Source organism: Protopterus annectens, chromosome 10.part0, assembly GCF_019279795.1.
Source record: "Protopterus annectens isolate FY-2018-M chromosome 10.part0, PAN1.0, whole genome shotgun sequence".
In the NCBI taxonomy this organism is placed as follows: domain Eukaryota; kingdom Metazoa; phylum Chordata; order Ceratodontiformes; family Protopteridae; genus Protopterus; species Protopterus annectens.
The window spans coordinates 1141913761-1141932294 of record NC_056744.1 but is presented as its reverse complement, the minus strand read 5'-3'; the positions used below and the strand labels follow the sequence as shown (position 1 = coordinate 1141932294).

At 45.5% G+C, this 18534-nt stretch overlaps 1 protein-coding gene across 2 annotated transcripts in view; it reads right to left on the bottom strand.

Moving 5' to 3' along the window:
• Positions 1 to 18534, bottom strand: part of FUBP1 (far upstream element binding protein 1) — a 1223929-nt gene that overhangs the window by 533180 nt on the left and 672215 nt on the right. For both annotated transcript variants that reach the window (XM_044085874.1, XM_044085872.1), the window contains one exon: positions 16429 to 16564. In XM_044085874.1, the coding sequence (XP_043941809.1) occupies positions 16429 to 16564 (136 nt within the window). The remainder of the gene's footprint in view (positions 1 to 16428; positions 16565 to 18534) is intronic.

Here is an 18534-nt window from a genome sequence, read left to right as displayed (position 1 = left end):
GAACAGGTTAGTAGAGGGAAACCTTGTCAGCATGAAAAATAAGGAAGGGTTCCACAGCCATTAGTGCCTGTAACTCATTGAGGTTATAGTTAAAAGCAAGGCTGTTTTCCAAGAAAGGAATTTTAACTCTGCTGAAGCCACATGTTCCAAACGGGGAAGCATGAGCTTTTCTAGGACAAAGTTAAGGTCCCAGGGAGGAGTGGGTGCTCTCCTAGGGGGCCTTAAGTTGTTAGCCCCTCTCAGGAACTGCGAGAGGGTGAGAGAATAGAGGTGGCCCAGTATTATAATGAGCTCAGATGGCAGAGGTATGAATATTAATGGAGGAGGATACACCTCTGTGGAGTAGCTCTGCTAGGTAATAAAGGATGTGAGGTAAGGAGGGCACAGCTGTCTCCCTTCAGAGCGATTCCAAGAACAATATCTTTTCCACTGTTCAGCATAGGATTTCCTGGTACTGGGCCTTCTGGCCTCAAGAAAGACGTCCAGCACCTGTTTGCTGAAAGTTGCTGGTGGAGTATTCAGGGGATAAGCCAGGCTCCAAGGTTTAGGGCTTACAGCTGTGAATGCAAGTTCCATCCCACCTTCTGAGACAGCAGGAAAGGTGTCTGATGAAGGTGCCAAGGTGGCAGTGTTGTCAAACTGCATAAAAGTAGGTACCAGTGCTGGCTTGGCCAGTCTAGGGCAATAAGAATTGCCATTGGGCTGTCATGTCAAATCTTTAGTACCTTTGAGAGGAGGGGCAGAGGTGGAAAGGCATAAATTGAGAGGTTTTCCCATTTGAAGGATAAGGCATCCACCTTCCAGGCCTTGCTGCGAGGGTTCCTGATGTAAAATTTGCTCAACTGGTCATTCTCGGGGGAAGCAAAGAGAGCTACCTCCGGTGTCCCTCCTCTAGATTAGAAGGTTGAAGGTGTTTGGCTCCAATTTTGACTTGTGTGGGTCCAGATTTCTGCTGAAGTCTGCCAATGAGTTGTTTGCCTGGCATGAATTGAGTTTGTGCACTTGGTTGCTCAATGTTGTGTTCCACAAGGCCATGGCTAACCTGCAGAGTGGGCAAGAATGGGTTCTCCCCTGATTGTTTATGTACCACATAACTGAGGTGTTCTGTTTTTATCAGCAGCTGTCCAGGAAGTATTAGGTATATGAAGACCATACTGTACAGCTAACATCTATGTGCAGGAGGATTTGTCCTGGGCTCCAATTGCCCTGAATGCATTTGCCTGCAGTGTGAGCCCCCCATGTATAGTCTGATGTGTCTGTATTCAGGATTTGGACGGTGAGGGGTTGAGTGAAAGGCAGTCCCTTGCGGTTGTATGCTTCTGCCCAAAGGCACTCTGCCCTTAAACAAGGTAAGATAGGAATGACAGTTTCCAGTTCCTGAGAATGTTGGCCCCAATGACTTAAGTACCACTGAAGTTTCCTCATATGCAGTCTTGCGTATGGAATTAACATAATGCAGGAGGCTATGAACCCTAGGCCTTGCAGTATGTTCCCTGTAGATAGCTGGGTTTTGGTGGCCATTTGTTTGAAGTAGTTTAAACAGACCTGTTTTTCTTGAGTGAGAAATGCCATCTGGGAAGTTGTTCAAGCTTGCTCCCAGGAATACAATTTTCTGACTGGGCACCAGTTGCGACTTCTTTTCATTGATGGTGTACCCCAATGAAGATGTCTTTTTACAAATACCAGGTGCTGAAGTAACACTTCCTGACTGTCCACCTGAATCAGGCAATCGTCCAAGTATGGGAAAAATTTGGATATTTCTCTGCCTGCAGTAAGCAATGGCTGGAGCCAGGCACTTTCTGAATACTCTGGGCACAGTAGGTAAGCCAAACGGAAGTGCAGAGAACTGATAGTGCATACAACCTGCTCTGAAGTGTAGATATTTCCTGCAAGACTCCCTTACGTGGATGTGCAGATAAGCTTCTTTCAAGTCTAGGGTGACTAACCAGGCATCCTTGGCTAGCATAGGGAGAAGCTGTTGCAGGATAAGCATTCTGAATTTTGGGACCACCAGAAAAGTGTTGAGAATTGATAGATCCAGGATAGGGTGCTAAGAGCCATCTTTTCTGTGCACCAGGAGCAGTCTGGAGTAGAAACCCTGTCCCCTTTGTCATAATAGAACAAGTTGAATGGCCCTGATATTGAGCAGGGAAAGTACTTGCTTTTGAGCCTCTGCCCACTGGTTTGGAGGAAGGTCTAGAAACCTGCTTGGGGTTGGCAGTGAATGGAAGTAGAATTTGTACCCCTGGGATACAATGTTTAGAACCCATCGGGTCCAAAGTAATGGACATCCAGTTTTTGGTATGAAGGGCAAGTTTTCCTCCTAGGGGTGCAAGTAGTTTGGCAGGGCTGGGAAGGATAATTGAAAAGTCATTGTGAACTTTCCATAAGGGGGAGGGCTTGCTACTCCCCGTTTTTGAAGTGGGAGCACTCCATTGTTTAGATCCCTGCATACCCTGAAACTGTAGTCTTGGCGGTCTGGTTCTCCTGTTTTTGGAGTGAAGGCCTGGAAGGGGCTGGAAAGGACCAGTCTTTAGAAGGTCAATGACTACTGAAACTAGGTGGCTGCACTTGTAAGAATTCTTTAACAGTATGCATAGATTTAGCATTTTCTTCCATCTTTTTAAGAACCTCTTCTGTTTTGGTGCCAAACGGTCCTAATTTAAAGGAGAGTCTAGTAATTTTGATTTGACATGGTCTGGCAATGTTTGTTCCTTCAGGCAAGCATGCCTTCTCAGTACAGACCCAGTGACTGCAGCCCTGCAAGATGCTTACAGGGCAAAGCCACACTGCAAAGTATGCTCACTGACTTGATTTGCAGAATACATCAACTCTTGTAAATATTTTCAGCACAATCTGGAAACACTACCATTTTTTGTTTAATTAGTTCCATAATATGTTGCTGGTATTTCAACATGTGAAAAGTACAGTTTTGTACCTACCATAAATGTAGATGTCCGATAGGAATGCATCTGCAGTCCTTACAAATGGGTTGTCCTGTCGTCAGGCAGCCCTTCGGTCGGCCGGATTCCAAAGTCTGGGTCTGGCCTCGGCTGGTGTCGCACTTCACCCGACGTCATAGCTGCAGTTATTCGGGTATAAAGGCATCAGCCGACGCCATTTTCCTCAGTGTTTCTTGCCTCAGATGCCAGGTGCCCTCTAGGAAGGCTCAATTTGGATAAAAGTAAATGATTCCAAATAGTAGAGAGCAAACAAAAAATAGGCATGTATGTACATATATACAAAGAAATACAAACAAATACACCATAATAGATTCCCCCAGCTAGCTACAAGATGGGCAAATACCCTAGGAGTACCACAGAGGGGAAGGAGGGTGGGTAATCCTGACTGCAGATGCATTCCTATCGGACATCTACATTTATGGCAGGTACAAAACTGTACTATGTCCTTCAAGGATGCATCTGCAGTCCTTACAAATGGGTAGAATACCATAGCAAAACTGGGGGAGGAGGAGAAATAAAATTATGGTGTAGTTAAGATCCCTTGCAAAACAGCAGTGGCAAAACCTGCTCAGGATCTGGAGTATAAAGGTAAATTATAATGCTTGGCAAATGTATGCACGGAGCTCCAAGTAGCAGCCTCTAAAATGTCTTTGGTAGCCACTCCTCGTAGAAAAGCTGTGGTAGTGGCTGTAGCCCTTGTAGAGTGAGGCCTGATGTTTTCTTGAGTTTTCTTTCCGTGGTAGGAGTAAAAATCTAATGCAATTTCCTATCCACTTAGAGATTGTCTGTTTTGAAATTGCTTTTCCTTCCATTCCTGTTGCATATGCTACCGTAGCTGGTCAGTTTTCCTATTGCCCTTGGTCCTGTCCAGGTAGTAGCGTAATTGTCTATGCACATCCAAGGTATGCAACAGCCTTTCTCCCCTGTTCTGAGGGTTGGGGAAGAATGTAGGTAGGTGGATAGCCTGATTCAAAGATACTCTGGAGACCACCTTAGGCATAAAAGTAGGATTAGTTCTCATGGATACTCTATCTTGGTGGAAGATCAGGAAGGGCTGTACTGCCATTAGTGCCTGTAGCTCAGATACCCTTCTTGCTGAAGTGATTGCCAACAGGAAAGCAGTTTTCCATAAGTATTGTAATTCTGCTGTTGCTGCTGGTTCGAAAGGAGGAAGTGTCAATTTTTCTAGCACAAAGTTCAAGTCCCATGCTGGCAATGGTGGCTTCCTAGGCGGTTTTACATTTTTAATTCCTCTCAAACTGCCTGAGCAGAGGATGTGAGAAGACTGGAGGATCCAAGTCGTATTCTGCTGAAATATCTGATGCATGAATCTTGATGGAAGAATAGGACAGGCCTTTGTGGAAGAGCTCTGCCAAGTATTCCAGGATGTTGGCTATGCTTACCAGTGACACATTTTCTCCTTTTGCAGTACTCCAAATGAAATATCTTTTCCATTTTGCTGAATAATTCTTTCTTGCTGAGGGTCTGCGAGCCTCCAAGATAATGTCTTTTACCCTTTGGGATAAATTTGGGTTATTTGTTCTTATGCAATGTTCCAAGCAGTTAGCTGCAGTGTTTTCAGGTTTGGATGCAGGGTGTTGTAGTTGTTCTGTGCTAACAGCAAGGGAACAAGGGGTAGGTGCCATATTTGTTCCCGAGACATGCTCCTCAGTAATGGGTACCAATGTTGTCTTGGCCAGTCTGGAGCTATCAGGATGATCCATGGACGGTCCTCCTTGATCTTCAATAGCACCTTGTGCATCAAAGGAAGTGGTGGGAATGCATATGCGGTCAGGTTTTTCCAACTGAAAGATAGGGAGTCCACCCTTCCAAGCAAGTGGGTGGTACGTCCTTGTGCAGAATTTCTTTAGTTGGTGATTGCGTGGGGATGCAAATAAGTCTATTTGAGGGAGTCCCCATTTTCTTGTAATGATTTTGAAGATGTCCGGATGCAGCATCCATTCGTGGGCATCCGTGGTAGTCCTGCTTAGTATGTCTGCTAGAATGTTTTCTTTTCCTGGTACAAAAATTGCTTGTAACTGAACTTTAACTCAGGGCCACATTCCAGAGATCCATTGCTATCCGGCATAGAGGGTACGAATGTGTGCCTCCCTGTTTGTTGATGTACCACATAACTCTGGTGTTGTCTGTCCTTAACAGTTGACCTGGTCGAAGAAATGGTCTGAATGTCTGAATTGCCAGCTTTACTGCCAGCATTTCCTTTTGCTTTATGTGTAGGTGCAGCTGGTCTTGAGTCCATAAGCCTTGTATGCACTTGTCTAGCATGTGGGCCCCCCAACCGAGGTCTGAGGCGTCCGTGGTAATGGCTTGGCTTGGTTGAGTGTTGTGGAAGGGCAATCCTTTGTTTGATTGACAGGCCTGAGCCCACCATTGGAATTCTTGCTTCAGGCATGGAATTATTGGAATTTGGGTTTCTAGGCTGTGCTTGTGCTGAGACCATAAATTCCTTAGGTACCACTGTAGCTTTCTCATATGCAGTCTGGCTTGTGGAACCAATATTATGCAGGATGCCATGAAACCCAAGGCTTGCAGGACTGTTCTTGCTGTTAGATGGTTCTGCTTTGTTAATGCCAAGAAGTATAGAGGGAGTTGCTCCTGTTTTTCTACTGTTAGGAATGCCATTTGCTTCGAAGTGTCCAGCTCTGCACCCAAGAAGGTTATCCTTTGGGATGGTATCAGCCTTGACTTGTTTATATTGACTGTGTATCCCAGGGCTTGTAGTAGGTAAATGACCCTTTTCAAGTCTTCTGCTAACTTGATTTTGTTGTCCGCTTGTATCAGGCAGTCGTCCAGGTAAGGGTAGATTTGGATTCCCTGGAGCCTGCAATGAGCAATTACTGATGCCAGGCATTTCGTGAACACTCTGGGCGCAGTAGATAAGCCAAAGGGCAATGCTGAGAATTGATAATGCTCTGTTCCTGCAAGAAATCTGAGGTATCTTCTGCAATTGGGTCATATGGGGACGTGCAGGTATGCCTCCTTGAGATCTAGAGTTACCAGCCAAGACTCCTTGCCCAGCATGGGAAGAAGCTGCTGTAGGGTCAGCATTTTGAATTTTGGAACAATGAGGAATGTGTTTAAAGCGGACAGGTCGAGAATAGGTCTCCATTTGCTTTCTTTTCTTGGTACCAGGAAGAGTCTGGAGTAAAAACCCTGTCCTTGCTCCATAGATGGTACCTTTTCCACAGCTCTCTTTTTAATTGAGATATTTGTTTTAGAGCTTCTGCCTTTTGATTTGGAGGTAGGTTTGGCATTCCTCTCTTCCCTGGTAGAGTATGGAAGTGAAACCTGTAACCTTGGTCTATTGTCTGCAAAATCCACTTGTCTTGTGATGTAATGCCAGTTTACTGAAAATAAAGCTAGCTTCCCGCCCAAGGGTGCTTTTAGTTGTTCCCTGGTAGGCGGTGCTAGAACCAAGTCACTGTGATTGTCCTGTAGTAGTGGTGGTGGCTGTGTCCGTGGCTGCACCTCGCTGGTTGTTACCCTGCCACTGGCATCCCCTGTAGGCACCTCGGGATTGACTTTGGCCTCTTGAACGCCTATTCCTGCCTCTCTGGGCTCTGGAGGAGTCGGGAAAGGACCAATTCTTGGAGGGCCAATTCCTGCTAAACCATGGAGGTTGGACCTGTAAGAAATCTTTCACTGTTTGGACAGATTTTGCCTTCTCTTCTATCTTCTTGAGCACCTGTTGTGCAGGAGAGCCAAACAAATTGATTTTATCCATGGGAGCATCTAGTAATTTGGATTTCACATGGTCTGGTAAGGCCTTCTCTTTTAACCATGCATGCCTTCTGATAACTGTGCCAGTCATGGCTGATCTGAAGGAGGCTTCCAGTGCATCATAGCCGCATTTTAAGGAATGGTTACTGACCTGTTGAATGTTATGTACCATTTCCTGAACAGATTTTTTGTCTAATGGTTCATCTGAGGACAACTTTTTGGTTAACTGGTCTAGCATAAATTCTTGATACTGGATCATGTGGAATTGACAGTTCAATGCTCTAGCTGAAAGAGTTGCAGAAGTGTAAACTTTTTTACCCCATCTCTCTAAGGACCTGGATTCCCTTTCAGAGGGGAGGGGGTTTTTGGCAGAGGTAGCTGCTACAGCCTTAGGACCCTGGGAGATAGTCTCGGGATCTGCAAAAGGAGCTTTATACAAATGATGATGAGTATCCGGAACCCTGTAGTACCCATCGGGCTTAGCAGGGGCCGGTGGAAGTGAATCAGGAGCAGTACAAGCATCATTAAATGCATCATCTACAACAGAGAGAAAACTGGAGGAATGGCTAAAGGCCTATGTTGTGGTAAATGCAGAAAGGTTCTAAGCCTCTTCCTAGAGTCTGAGAAATCCTGGCCCTGCCACTGAAATTGTTCCCTCATAGCATGCTAGGTTTCCCCAAAGGAAAATTCCTCAGGCGGAGAGGCAGAAGGGATGGACTCTTCAGCATCAGAGTCTTCATAAGGAGAGAAAGAAGCCTCTGGAGGGTTAGTATTATCTGAATCAGAGGAATCATCTGTAGAAACTGGTTCAGGGGGCTCTGCTCTAGGCCTCTTCTCTGGAGGTGGGTGAGAGGCCCTGTGTGTGAGATTGGGATCCCCGGATTAAAGAAATGAGATCCTCTGCTAGACTAAGCATTTGTGAACTAGAGCTAGGCCTGTGAGAGGGGGTCTTAGCAGGCACAGATTTAGTAGTTTTAGCTGCTTTAGCCCTGGCAAAAGCCTTAATGGACATGGCTGCAGGTGGCCTAGCAGCTCCACGTGCAGGGGTGGAGATATCCAAGGGGATAGTGTCAGATAATTCCTGAGAAAGTACAGTTTTGTACCTACCATAAATGTAGATGTCCGAACTGGATAGCATCTGCAGTCATAACAAATGGGTTGTCCTGTCGTCAGGCAGCCCTTCGGTCGGCCGGATTCCAAAGTCCGGGTCCGGCTTCGGCTGATGTCGTGCTTCACCCGACGTCATCTCTGCTGGTCTTCGGGTATAAAGGCATCAACACACGCCATTTTCCTCAGTGTTTCTTGCCCCAGATGCCAATTGCCCTCTTGGAAAGCTAAATTTTGGATAAATGCCAATGTTTCCAAAATAGAAGGCAAACACAAAAAATAAACATGTATGTACATATATACAAATACACCATAAGAGACTCCCCCCCCCCCCCAGCTAGCTATTAGGAGGGTAAGTACCCTAGAAGTACCGCAGACGGGAAGGAGGGAGGGTAATCCTGACTGCAGATGCTATCCAGTTCGGACATCTACATTTATGGTAGGTACAAAACTGTACTATGTCCTTCATGGATGCATCTGCAGTCATAACAAATTGGTAGAATACCATAGCCAAACTAGGGGAGGAGGAATAATAATTATGGTGTAGTCAGGATCCCTTGCAGTACAGCAGTGGCAAACCCTGCTCGGGATCTAGAATATAGAGGTAAATTATAATGCTTGGCAAATGTATGCACGGAGGTCCAAGTAGCCGCCTCAATAATGTCCTTGGTTGCCACTCCTCTTAAGAAAGCTGTGGTAGTGGCTGTAGCCCTTGTAGAATGAGGTCTTATGTTCTGTGGAATTGGTTTTCCATGGTAGGAGTAACAGAATCTTATGCAATTTCCTATCCATTTGGAGATTATCTGTTTGGAAATTGCTTTTCCTTCCCTTCCTGTTGCATAGGCTACAAAGAGCTGGTCAGTTTTTCTGTTACCTTTGGTTCTGTCCAGGTAGTAGCGTAACTGTCTATGTACATCCAAGGTATGCATTATTCTTTCGCCTCTGTTTTGTGGATTGGGAAAGGTAGGTAGGTAGGTGGATTGCCTGGTTTAAAGACACTCTGGATACCACCTTAGACATAAATGTAGGATTAGTTCTCATGGATACTCTATCTTGATGGAAGATTAGGAAGGGTTGCACTGCCATTAAGGCCTGTAGTTCCGAAACCCTCCTTGCTGAAGTAATAGCCAGCAGGAAAGCCGTTTTCCATGACAGGTGTTGTAGATCTGCTGTTGCTGCTGGTTCAAACGGAGGTAGTTTCAACTTTTCTAGTACAAAATTCAAGTCCCATGCTAGTAATGGTGGTTTCCTAGGAGGTTTTACATTCTTGATCCCTCTGAGAAACTGCCTGAGTAGAGGATGTGAAAAGACAGGAGGATCAAAGCTGTATTCTGCTGAAATAGCTGATGCATGTATCTTGGAGGAATAGGACAGGCCTGTATGTAGAAGCTCTGCCAAGTACTCCAGAATGTTAGCAATATCTATGTTCGACACATCTTTTCCTCTTTCAGTACTCCAAATGACGAACCTTTTCCATTTTCCTGCATAGTTCCTTCTTGTTGAAGGTCTGCGGGCTTCAAGGATAATGTCTTTAACCCTTTGTGAAAGGTCTGGGTTAGTTACTGCTATGTGATATTCCAGGCAGTCAGTTGCAAGGTTTTTAGGTTTGGATGTATGATGTTGTAGTTGTTCTGAGTTAGCAGAGGCATCAGGGGTATTAACCACATTTTCTCCCGAGACATGCTCCTCAGCAATGGGTACCAGTGTTGTCTTGGCGAGTTCGGAGCTATCAGGATTATCCTTGGACGTTCCTCTTTGATTTTCAGTAGTACCTTCTGCATCAAGGGAAGAGGTGGGAATGCATATGCTGTCAGGCCTTTCCAGCTGAAGGATACAGAGTCCACCTTCCATGCAAGTGGGTGGAATGTCCTTGTGCAGAACTTTTTGAGCTGGTGATTTTGTGGGGAAGCGAACAGATCTATCTGTGGCATTCCCCATTTCTTTGTGATGGCCTTGAAGATGTCCGGGTGTAGCATCCATTCGTGAGCATCAGAGGTTGTTCTGCTTAAAATGTCTGCTAGGGTGTTCTCTTTTCCCGGTACAAATATTGCCTGTAACTGGATGTTGTAGCTGAGAGCCAGATTCCAAAGGTCCAAAGTCATTCTGCATAGGGGGTAAGAATGAGTGCCTCCCTGTTTGTTGATGTACCACATGACTGCGGTGTTGTCTGTCCTTATCATCAAATGGCCTTCTTTGAGGAATGGTCTGAATTTTAGGATTGCCAGTTTTACTGCCAGCATTTCTTTTTGGTTTATGTGCAGGTGCAGCTGGGCCTGAGTCCAGTCCTTGTACGCATTTGTCCAGCATGTGTGCCCCCCATCCTAGGTCTGAGGCATCCGTAGTGATGGTTTGTTTTGCTCGAAAGTTGTGGAAGGGTAAGCCTGGGTTTGACTGGCATGCCCGAGCCCACCAGAGGAACTCCTGTTTTAAGCATGGGATTAGTGGTATTTCTGTTTCTAAGCTGTGCCTGTGTTGAGACCATAAATTCTTTAGGTACCACTGTAACTTTCTCATATGCAGTCTGGCATGTGGGACCAAGATTATGCATGATGCCATGAAGCCCAAGGCCTGCAGAACTTTTCTTGCTGTTAGTTTGTTCTGCTTTGTTAATGCTAAGAAGTAAAGAGGGAGTTCTTTTGTTTTCTGCAGTTAGGAATGCCATCTGTTTTACTGTGTCCAATTCCGCGCCCAAGAATGTTCTTGTCTGGGATGGGATCAGCCTTGACTTGAAAATTGACTGTGTATCCCAGGGCTTGTAGCAAGTAAATGACCCTTTGTAAATCTGTTGTCAGCTTGCTTTTGTTGTCCGCTTGTAACAGGCAGTCGTCCAGGTATGGATAAATTTGAATTCCCTGTACTCTGCAGTGAGCGATTACTGATGCCAGGCATTTTGTGAATACTCTGGGCGCAGTACATAAGCCAAAGGGCAATGCTGAGAATTGATAATGCTCTGATCCTGCAAGAAATCTGAGGTATCTTCTGCAATTTGGTCGAATGGGGACGTGCAGGTATGCCTCCTTGAGATCTAGAGTTACCAGCCAACACTCCTTGCCCAGCATGGGAAGAAGTTGCTGTAGGGTCAGCATTTTGAATTTTGGGACAATGATGTATGTGTTTAAGATGGACAGGTCGAGAATAGGTCTCCAGTTTTTTTTCTTTTCTTGGTACTAGGAATAGTCTGGAGTAGAATCCTTTGCCCTGCTCTGTTATTGGCACCCTTTCCACAGCTCTCATCTTTATTAATTCCGCTATCTGGTGCAGGGCTTCTATTTTTTTATTTGGGGGCAGGTTTGGCATTCCTCTTTTTTTCTGGTAAAGTGTGGAAGTGGAACCGGTAGCCTTGGTCTATGGTTTGCAAAATCCACTTGTCTTTTGTAATATAGTGCCAATTTTTCGAGAATAAGGCTAACTTTCCGCCTAATGGTGCTGCTATTTGCTCCCTGGTAGGCGGAGATAGAGCCAAGTCACTGAGATTGTCCTGTTGTAGTGGCAGTGGTTGTGTCTGTGCCTCGGTTATTGCCTTGCCACTGTCGTCCTCTGTAGGCACCTCCTCTGGATTGATTTCTGCCCCTAGAGCGTCTGTTCCTGCCCCTTTGGGATCTTGTGGAGTCAGGAAAGGACCAATTTTTGGCAGGCCAGTTCCTGCTAAACCTTGGGGGCTGAACCTGTAGGAAATCTTTAACTGTTTGTACAGATTTTGCCTTCTCTTCCATTTTCTTCATTACCTGCTGGGCAGGTTCCCCAAATAGACTGGCCTTATCCATAGGAGCATCCAATAGCTTAGCTTTAACATGATCCGGCAAGACCTGTTCTTTCAACCATGCATGTCTTATCACTGTGCCAGTCATGGCTGATCTAAATGAAGCCTCCAGTGCATCATAGCCACATTTTAAAGAATGGTTACTAACCTGTTGGATGTTATTCACCATTTCTAATACATATTTCTTATCTAAAGATTCATCAGAGGACAGCTTTTTAATTAACTGATCAAGCATAAACTCTTGGTATTGGATCATGTGAAACTGACAGTTTAAAGCTCTAGCTGAGAGAGTAGCAGAGGTGTAGACTTTTTTCCCCCATCTCTCTAAGGACCTGGATTCCCTTTCAGAGGGAATAGGGTTTTTTGCTGTGGTCGAAGCTACTGCCTTAGGCCCCTGGGATATAGTTTCGGGGTCTGCAAGTGGGGCCTTGTATAGGTGGTGATGAGTGTCTGGCACCCTGTAAAATCTATCTGGTTTGGCAGGGGCTGGAGGTAAAGAATCAGGTGCAGTGCAGATATCATTAAATGCATCGTCCACAACAGGTAAGACAGGAGGTATAGCTAAGGGCCTATGTTGTGGTAAGTGCAGAAAAGTCCTAAGCCTTTTTCTTGAATCTGAGAAATCTTGCCCTGCCATTGGAATTGTTCTCTCATGGCATGTAAGGTTTCCCCAAAGGAGAATTCCTCTGGTGGAGAGGCAGCTGGAATGGATTCTTCAGCATCTGAATCTTCATAATTGGAAAAAGGAGCCTCTGGCTGGTCTGTAATGTCTGAGTCATCCGCAGAATCAGAGGACACAGGCTCGGGGGGCTCTGCTCTAGGTCTCTTTTCTGGTGGCTGAGAGGCCCTGTCTGGGTGAGATTGGGATCCCCTAATTAAGGATATTAAATCTTCTGCCAGAGTAAGCATTTGTGAACTAGAAGAGGGCCTGAGTGAGGGTGGTTTAACAGGCACTGATTTAGCTGATTTGGCTGCTTTAGCCCTGGCAAAGGCCTTAATAGACATGGCTGCAGGAGGCCTAGCAGCACCACGTGCTGGGGTAGAAATATCCAAGGGGATGGTGTCTGAGATCAGTAGGAACCACAGTTTTTGGCAAAATTTCTGAGGCTGATTCAGGTAAGGTAGCAGGAGCCTCAGTAGTAGTCATGGATTCGGCTGAAGATTGACCAGTTTTCTCGGTTTCGGCCGAAACAGACACACTCGCGGCTTGCTTAACCGTGGTTTCGGCCGAAACCACGGACCGCGAGTGTCTGTCTTTTTCTTTGCGTTTTTTAACAATTTGGGTAGTCGGAGGATCCGACGGCATAATGTACGCAAAATCTGAGCTGAAAAACTGTTCAGCAAACTCCGACCGACGCCTAAGCGTTCGTCGGTTGAAGGAAGCACAGGCCGAGCAGGCTGCTACGTCGTGGTCTGGGCCTAAGCAAGGCAAACAGTAAGAGTGGAAATCTTTTATGAGGTATTTGTTTCCCACAAGTTAAACAGTTATTGACTTTTTCTGACATCGGCTGAGGCAAGAAAGAGTCCCCAATGGGGTACTTAGCTTTTTAGAAGTCTTCGAAGTAGTATTCGGTAGTAGTAATCTCTGGATCTGACCGACCGGCACTTGCGAACAGCTTCTGCTTCGGGCGCCACGCGGCAAGAAAGACTAAGGAAAATGGTGTCGGCTGATGCCTTTATACCCGAAGACCAGCAGAGATGACGTCGGGTGAAGAGCTACATCAGCCGAAGCCGGACCCAGAATTTGGAATCCGGCCGACCGAAGGGCTGCCTGACGACAGGACAACCCATTTGTTATGACTGCAGATGCATCCATGAAGGACATCTGCCTGAGCAGAAGGTAAATCAGAAGCAGATTCCACGAGGTTGGAAGAGGCCTCTGTAGGAGGTAAGTTTTCGGCTGAAGGAAGAACTGCTTGCTCGGTTTCAGCCGAAACAGACACTCTCGGTTGGCCTAACCCGAAACCGCGAGTGTCGGTCCTTTTCCTTGCGCTTTTTTGATATTTGCGTAGTCAGAGGATCAGACGGCATAATGTAAGCAAAATCTGAGCCGAAAAACTCCTCAGCAAATTCCGACCGACGTCTAAGCGTCCGTCGGTTAAAAGAAGCACAGGCTAGACAAGCTGCTACGTCGTGGTCTGGGCCTAAACAAGGTAAGCAGTAAGAGTGGAAATCTTTATGAGGTATTTGTTTCCCACAAGTTAAACAGTTATTCACTTTTTCTGACATCGGCTGAGGCAAGAAAAAGTCCCCAACGGGGTACTTAGCTTTTTAGAAGTCTTCGGTAGTAGGAGAAGAATTCGGTAGTAGTAATCTCTGGTTCTGACCGACCGGCACTTGCGAACAGCTTCTGCTTCGGGCGCCACGCGGCAAGAAAGACTGAGGAAAATGGCGTCGGCTGATGCCTTTATACCCGAATAACTGCAGCTATGACATCGGGTGAAGTGAGACACCAGCCGAGGCCAGACCCAGACTTTGGAATCCGGCCGACCGAAGGGCTGCCTGACGACAGGACAACCCATTTGTAAGGACTGCAGATGCATCCTTGAAGGACATCTGGCAATTCAATGCCCTAATGGCAAGAGTTGCAGAAGTATATACCTTCTTAGCCCACCAGTCTAAAGCTCTGGAATCCCTGTCTGAAGGTGTAGGGTTTTTGGCTGTAGTAGCCTTAATACCTTTAGGTCCCTGGGAAATGGTCCCTGGACCTGCAGTAGGATGCTTAGAGAAATATGTGAGAATCGGGTACTCTGCAGTACCAGTCGGGTTTTCTAGGGGCCGGTGGTAAAGTGTCTGGAGTAAGATTGGATTCCATGAAGAAGTCTACAAAATCCAGGACAGTGGGTATAGCTAGAGGCCTGTGCTAAGGCATCTAAAACTTCTCAAGAGTCTCTTTTTGGACTGAGGATCGTCCTAGCATTCCCAGCACAAATGCTCACAAAGTATGCAAGGTTTCACCAAAAGAAAAATCCTCGGGGGGGAGCAGAGAGAATGGATTTCTCTGCATCTGAATCCTAAAGTTGATAAGGGTATATGTAATCAGAAGGGTCAGAGTCCTCAGACTCCTGGTCTGTAGAATCAGAAACTCGATCCTTTGTTTATCGGGGGAAGGCTGGCTTCCCCTAATTACGAGGATAAGGTCTTCAGCCATTCCAAGCATTTTTGTGGCATGGGAGTTTGAGCATGCCCTTTGGTAGTTGTTTTCTAGGCATAGTGCGTACTCTGGGCCTGAGAAACTGTAGTTTTAGCTGAAAACGAAGTTGTCTGTTTAATGCGAACATCGGTAGGTCGGAATCTACCCTCAGAAGCTGGTGCCTGCAAAGCGGCTCGGGACCCATCCAAGGTAGACATCTGCAGGTTCCATAGTCAAAGAAGCATCTCGTGGCATACTGGACTCCAAATGGGTCTCAGCAGAGGCCTGCAAATCTGTAGAAGCTAGCATCAGGGGCTGCAAAAGCGCCTCACTGAGTACCAGCAGACTGGAGACTAGCTTAACAGAAGCTTTGGCAGTTTTGGACCTATGCGGTCCGTCTTTATCTTAAAGCGTTTCTGGAAGATCGGTAGTCTGATGGCTTGGACGCCATTTCGGAATACAGAGAACAAGAGCAAGAGAATTCAGCAACAAAAATAGCCTGACGACGAAGGGTTCGGGTGTTAAAGTACAAAACAGACAGCAAGGGACATTGCAGTCTGGGCCTAAACAGGGGACGCAGTAAGAATGAAAATCTGAGAGCCATTTGCTTTCCAAAGGCAAGACTATTGTTAACTTTCTGACATCGGTTAGAGCAAGAAAAAAAAGAATCCCCAACGGGGTACTTAGCTTTAGAAAACTTCAGGTTTGAAACTCGAAAAACAAAAATTTCAGGTAGTGGCCGACTGGCACTTGCTAACTACTTGTGCTCCGGGCTCCTTCGACAAGAAAGACTGATGTAATGGCGTTGGCTGCCTTTTTTATACCCCTGATGACCTGACATCATGGAAGAAGCTAGTATCAGATGCAGAAATCCCAAGACTCTGGTATTCGGGCTGAGGGCTACCTGCAGGCAGACAACCCAAGTGTGATGACTGCAACAGTGAAACACCATCATGAGAGCAGTGAAGGCCACTCTTATTACAGTCCCATAAAGCATTAAGATGCTCATAGATGCTTGCATCTTGCAAGAAAAATGAGTAAGAGAGCATAAAATTTACTAAATAACCTGTCATGATCAACACAGCTTTAAGTTTTATGCTTCAGGTTTTCCTTCATGTGATAGGAAAACCATACATTTATCAATGTGCTTCAGGGGGCTGGCCTGCATTCCCTCCCACTTCTAGTGGTTAGTAAGTTGCTGCAATTGCTCTCTCCACTGTTTGCAATTAAGTGAGCTTCAAAATTAAATAAATCTGTAGCTGTGCCACTCCCAAGGGAGACAAATGAGAAAAGTGCTCAAGAAAAACTAGTCATGGTGTACTTAAATATGCCAAGCAAGTCTAGAGAGGACACAGATTATCAAATCAAGCAAGCAGTAATTCTGAAGTACCAAAGCTGTAAAGCAGACAATCATCTACAGTGGTGATGAGATAAGGATATCATGAAAACACCCATTCAGTCCCAAGACTACCACTTGCCAGGACTGCTAAAAAAAAATTGAACAGCAGACTGAAGTCTTGTCAAATGTTAGAGCAGGACGTCACTTTTACAAGACCAGACTACATCAACCGCTTTTCCTAACTTTACAGAAGTGACAAACTGTCAACACCAAAAACAGACATACAGATGCACATTGCTCTTCTCCAATGCACAGTGCAGTTCCCAGAATCGGTGGAAAAAATCTACACATTTATAATGAAACCAGAATACTTCAGCAAACATGCCTTTTCCAATGATTAGTCCAGTTTTGATAGTAGGCACTGTAAAACTAAATTCCTGAAGTCCTCCAGGTGGGCCCATATTCCAATTGCCTTGGCCTCTTCCTCGCCCTCTACCACCAGAACCAGGTCCAGAACCAGTCTAAAACACAAAAATCAAGTAATTAAACTTTCTCCAAAAGTAATGCACTAGATTTCACCATAGTCTTTTCAACAGAAATAGGACGCAGACAAGTTAACTGTCAGATAAGTTTGTTCATCTTAAACCTAAAGATGGTAGTAATAACTATTCATCCTATCCCAAAGTGCATTTTTTGAGGAAAAAAATCCTAGAATTTGATATATTTCTACGGCATTCGTTAGAGTTTTACCAAGGACATATCCTCCAAAAAAAGTATCCATTCCCCATACAACTATCCCTTTCTTAGGGCAAATTTTATTTTTTACTTTAAGCTTGGCTTCAACAACGAGTAAGAATTCTCTAAAGGAAGTGCATCACACAGGGATCTACAGTGAGTGGGTTGCACCATGCAAAGCTCAGCCAACAAAAGTAAAGCATCTTCCATTGCAGAACATTTCATCCCCCTTTAATCTAAATCGGAGATCCACGTAAATCATGACCAAAAATCCCCAAATCCCTTGGCTATAAAGTTAAGACAAACCTCAACACAATTCTGCCTCTGATACACTTGCATCATTTCCGAAAAAAAGAATGATTGTATAAAATCTTACCATAACCATAGATGTCCTCTTCCATGTTACAGTATTCTTGTTGTGGGATTTTCCACTTCAGGCGACCCGTACGTCTGCCCCTATACAAAAGCTTCAGCTTGGCTGTTGCAGCTGCATGGGGCGTGACATGTAGTGTCAAACTAGGGTCCTTAAATGAGACGTCTGCATGCACAGACCTCAGAACTTGGAAGCCCAGCATAAGTATAAGGCCCAGCATGAGTAGATGCTAATGTTAGGCACAGGGCCATATGACCCCTGTGGTTTTCATAAGCCCCACTGCAGGGTATAGGGTACCAGAAGCTTAAGGATATGCTGTACTGGGCAAGAGAAAAGAGGGCTTTGGTGGGTGGGAAGGAATACTGCAACATGGAAGAGGACATCTAGGTTATGGTAAGATTTTACACAACTATTCTACGTTGCAGTATTCTTGTTGTGGGAGAGTACCACAACTTAGTCAGGGGTGGCAGAAGAGGCAAATTCTAAATATCCCTCTAAGACTGCCCTGGCAAATCATGCTTGTGAGACTAATTTTGTAGTGTTTGGTGAAAGAGTGAATGGTGGACCATGTGGCTGCTTCCATAATGGAAGCAGTCTCCAGGCCTTTGAGAAAGGCTTTGGAGGCTGCCACTGCTCTGGTGGAGAGAGCTTTTTTTGCCATGTGAGAGTAAGAGGTAAATGGCTTTTCTGACCCAACAGGCGATGGTTTGCTTGGAGAATGCCTTGTGGTATTAAACAATTGGATTTCATAATGCATTTTGTTTTGTGCAGGTAAAATTTCAATCCAGGGATTTTCTCTTCATTGGTGGGGGGAGGGGCAGAAAATGGGCAGGTGGACAGACTAGTTTAATGACAAATCTTTGTCCACTTTAGGCATGAAGGAGGGGTAAGTTTAGTGTTACCCTCGCCTTGTGGAAAGTAGTGTAAGGGGGGGCAGGCCATTAAGGCCTGTAGTTTTGACACCCTTATGGCTGAAGTCAGGGCCACTAGCAGAATTTTCCATGTACACATCCGAAAAGTAGCTGTTCCAGCAGTTTCGAATGGATGCTGGGGTAGCTTTCCCAGAATGAAGTTCAGGTCCCAGGGTGGTGCAATGGGCTTTCTTGGAGGACTTGTGTAGGACCCCTTTTAAGAAAAGCTTAACAGAGCCTGGCTAGTAGGGGGAGGGGTTCTAGATGTAGGCAAGCTAAGATTTACGGAAATGTGAACTTTAACTGAATAGTACGATAGTATTTTACAAGGCGACGCGTATGCTAGAAATGGGGGGGGGGGGTCTGCAATGCATGGGTGCCTACTCTTGTTAAACCATTTTGAGAATCTTTCCCATTAAGCTAGGTATGATTTTCTTGCAGTAGGTTTCTGGCCTACTGCAGGACTGAAAGC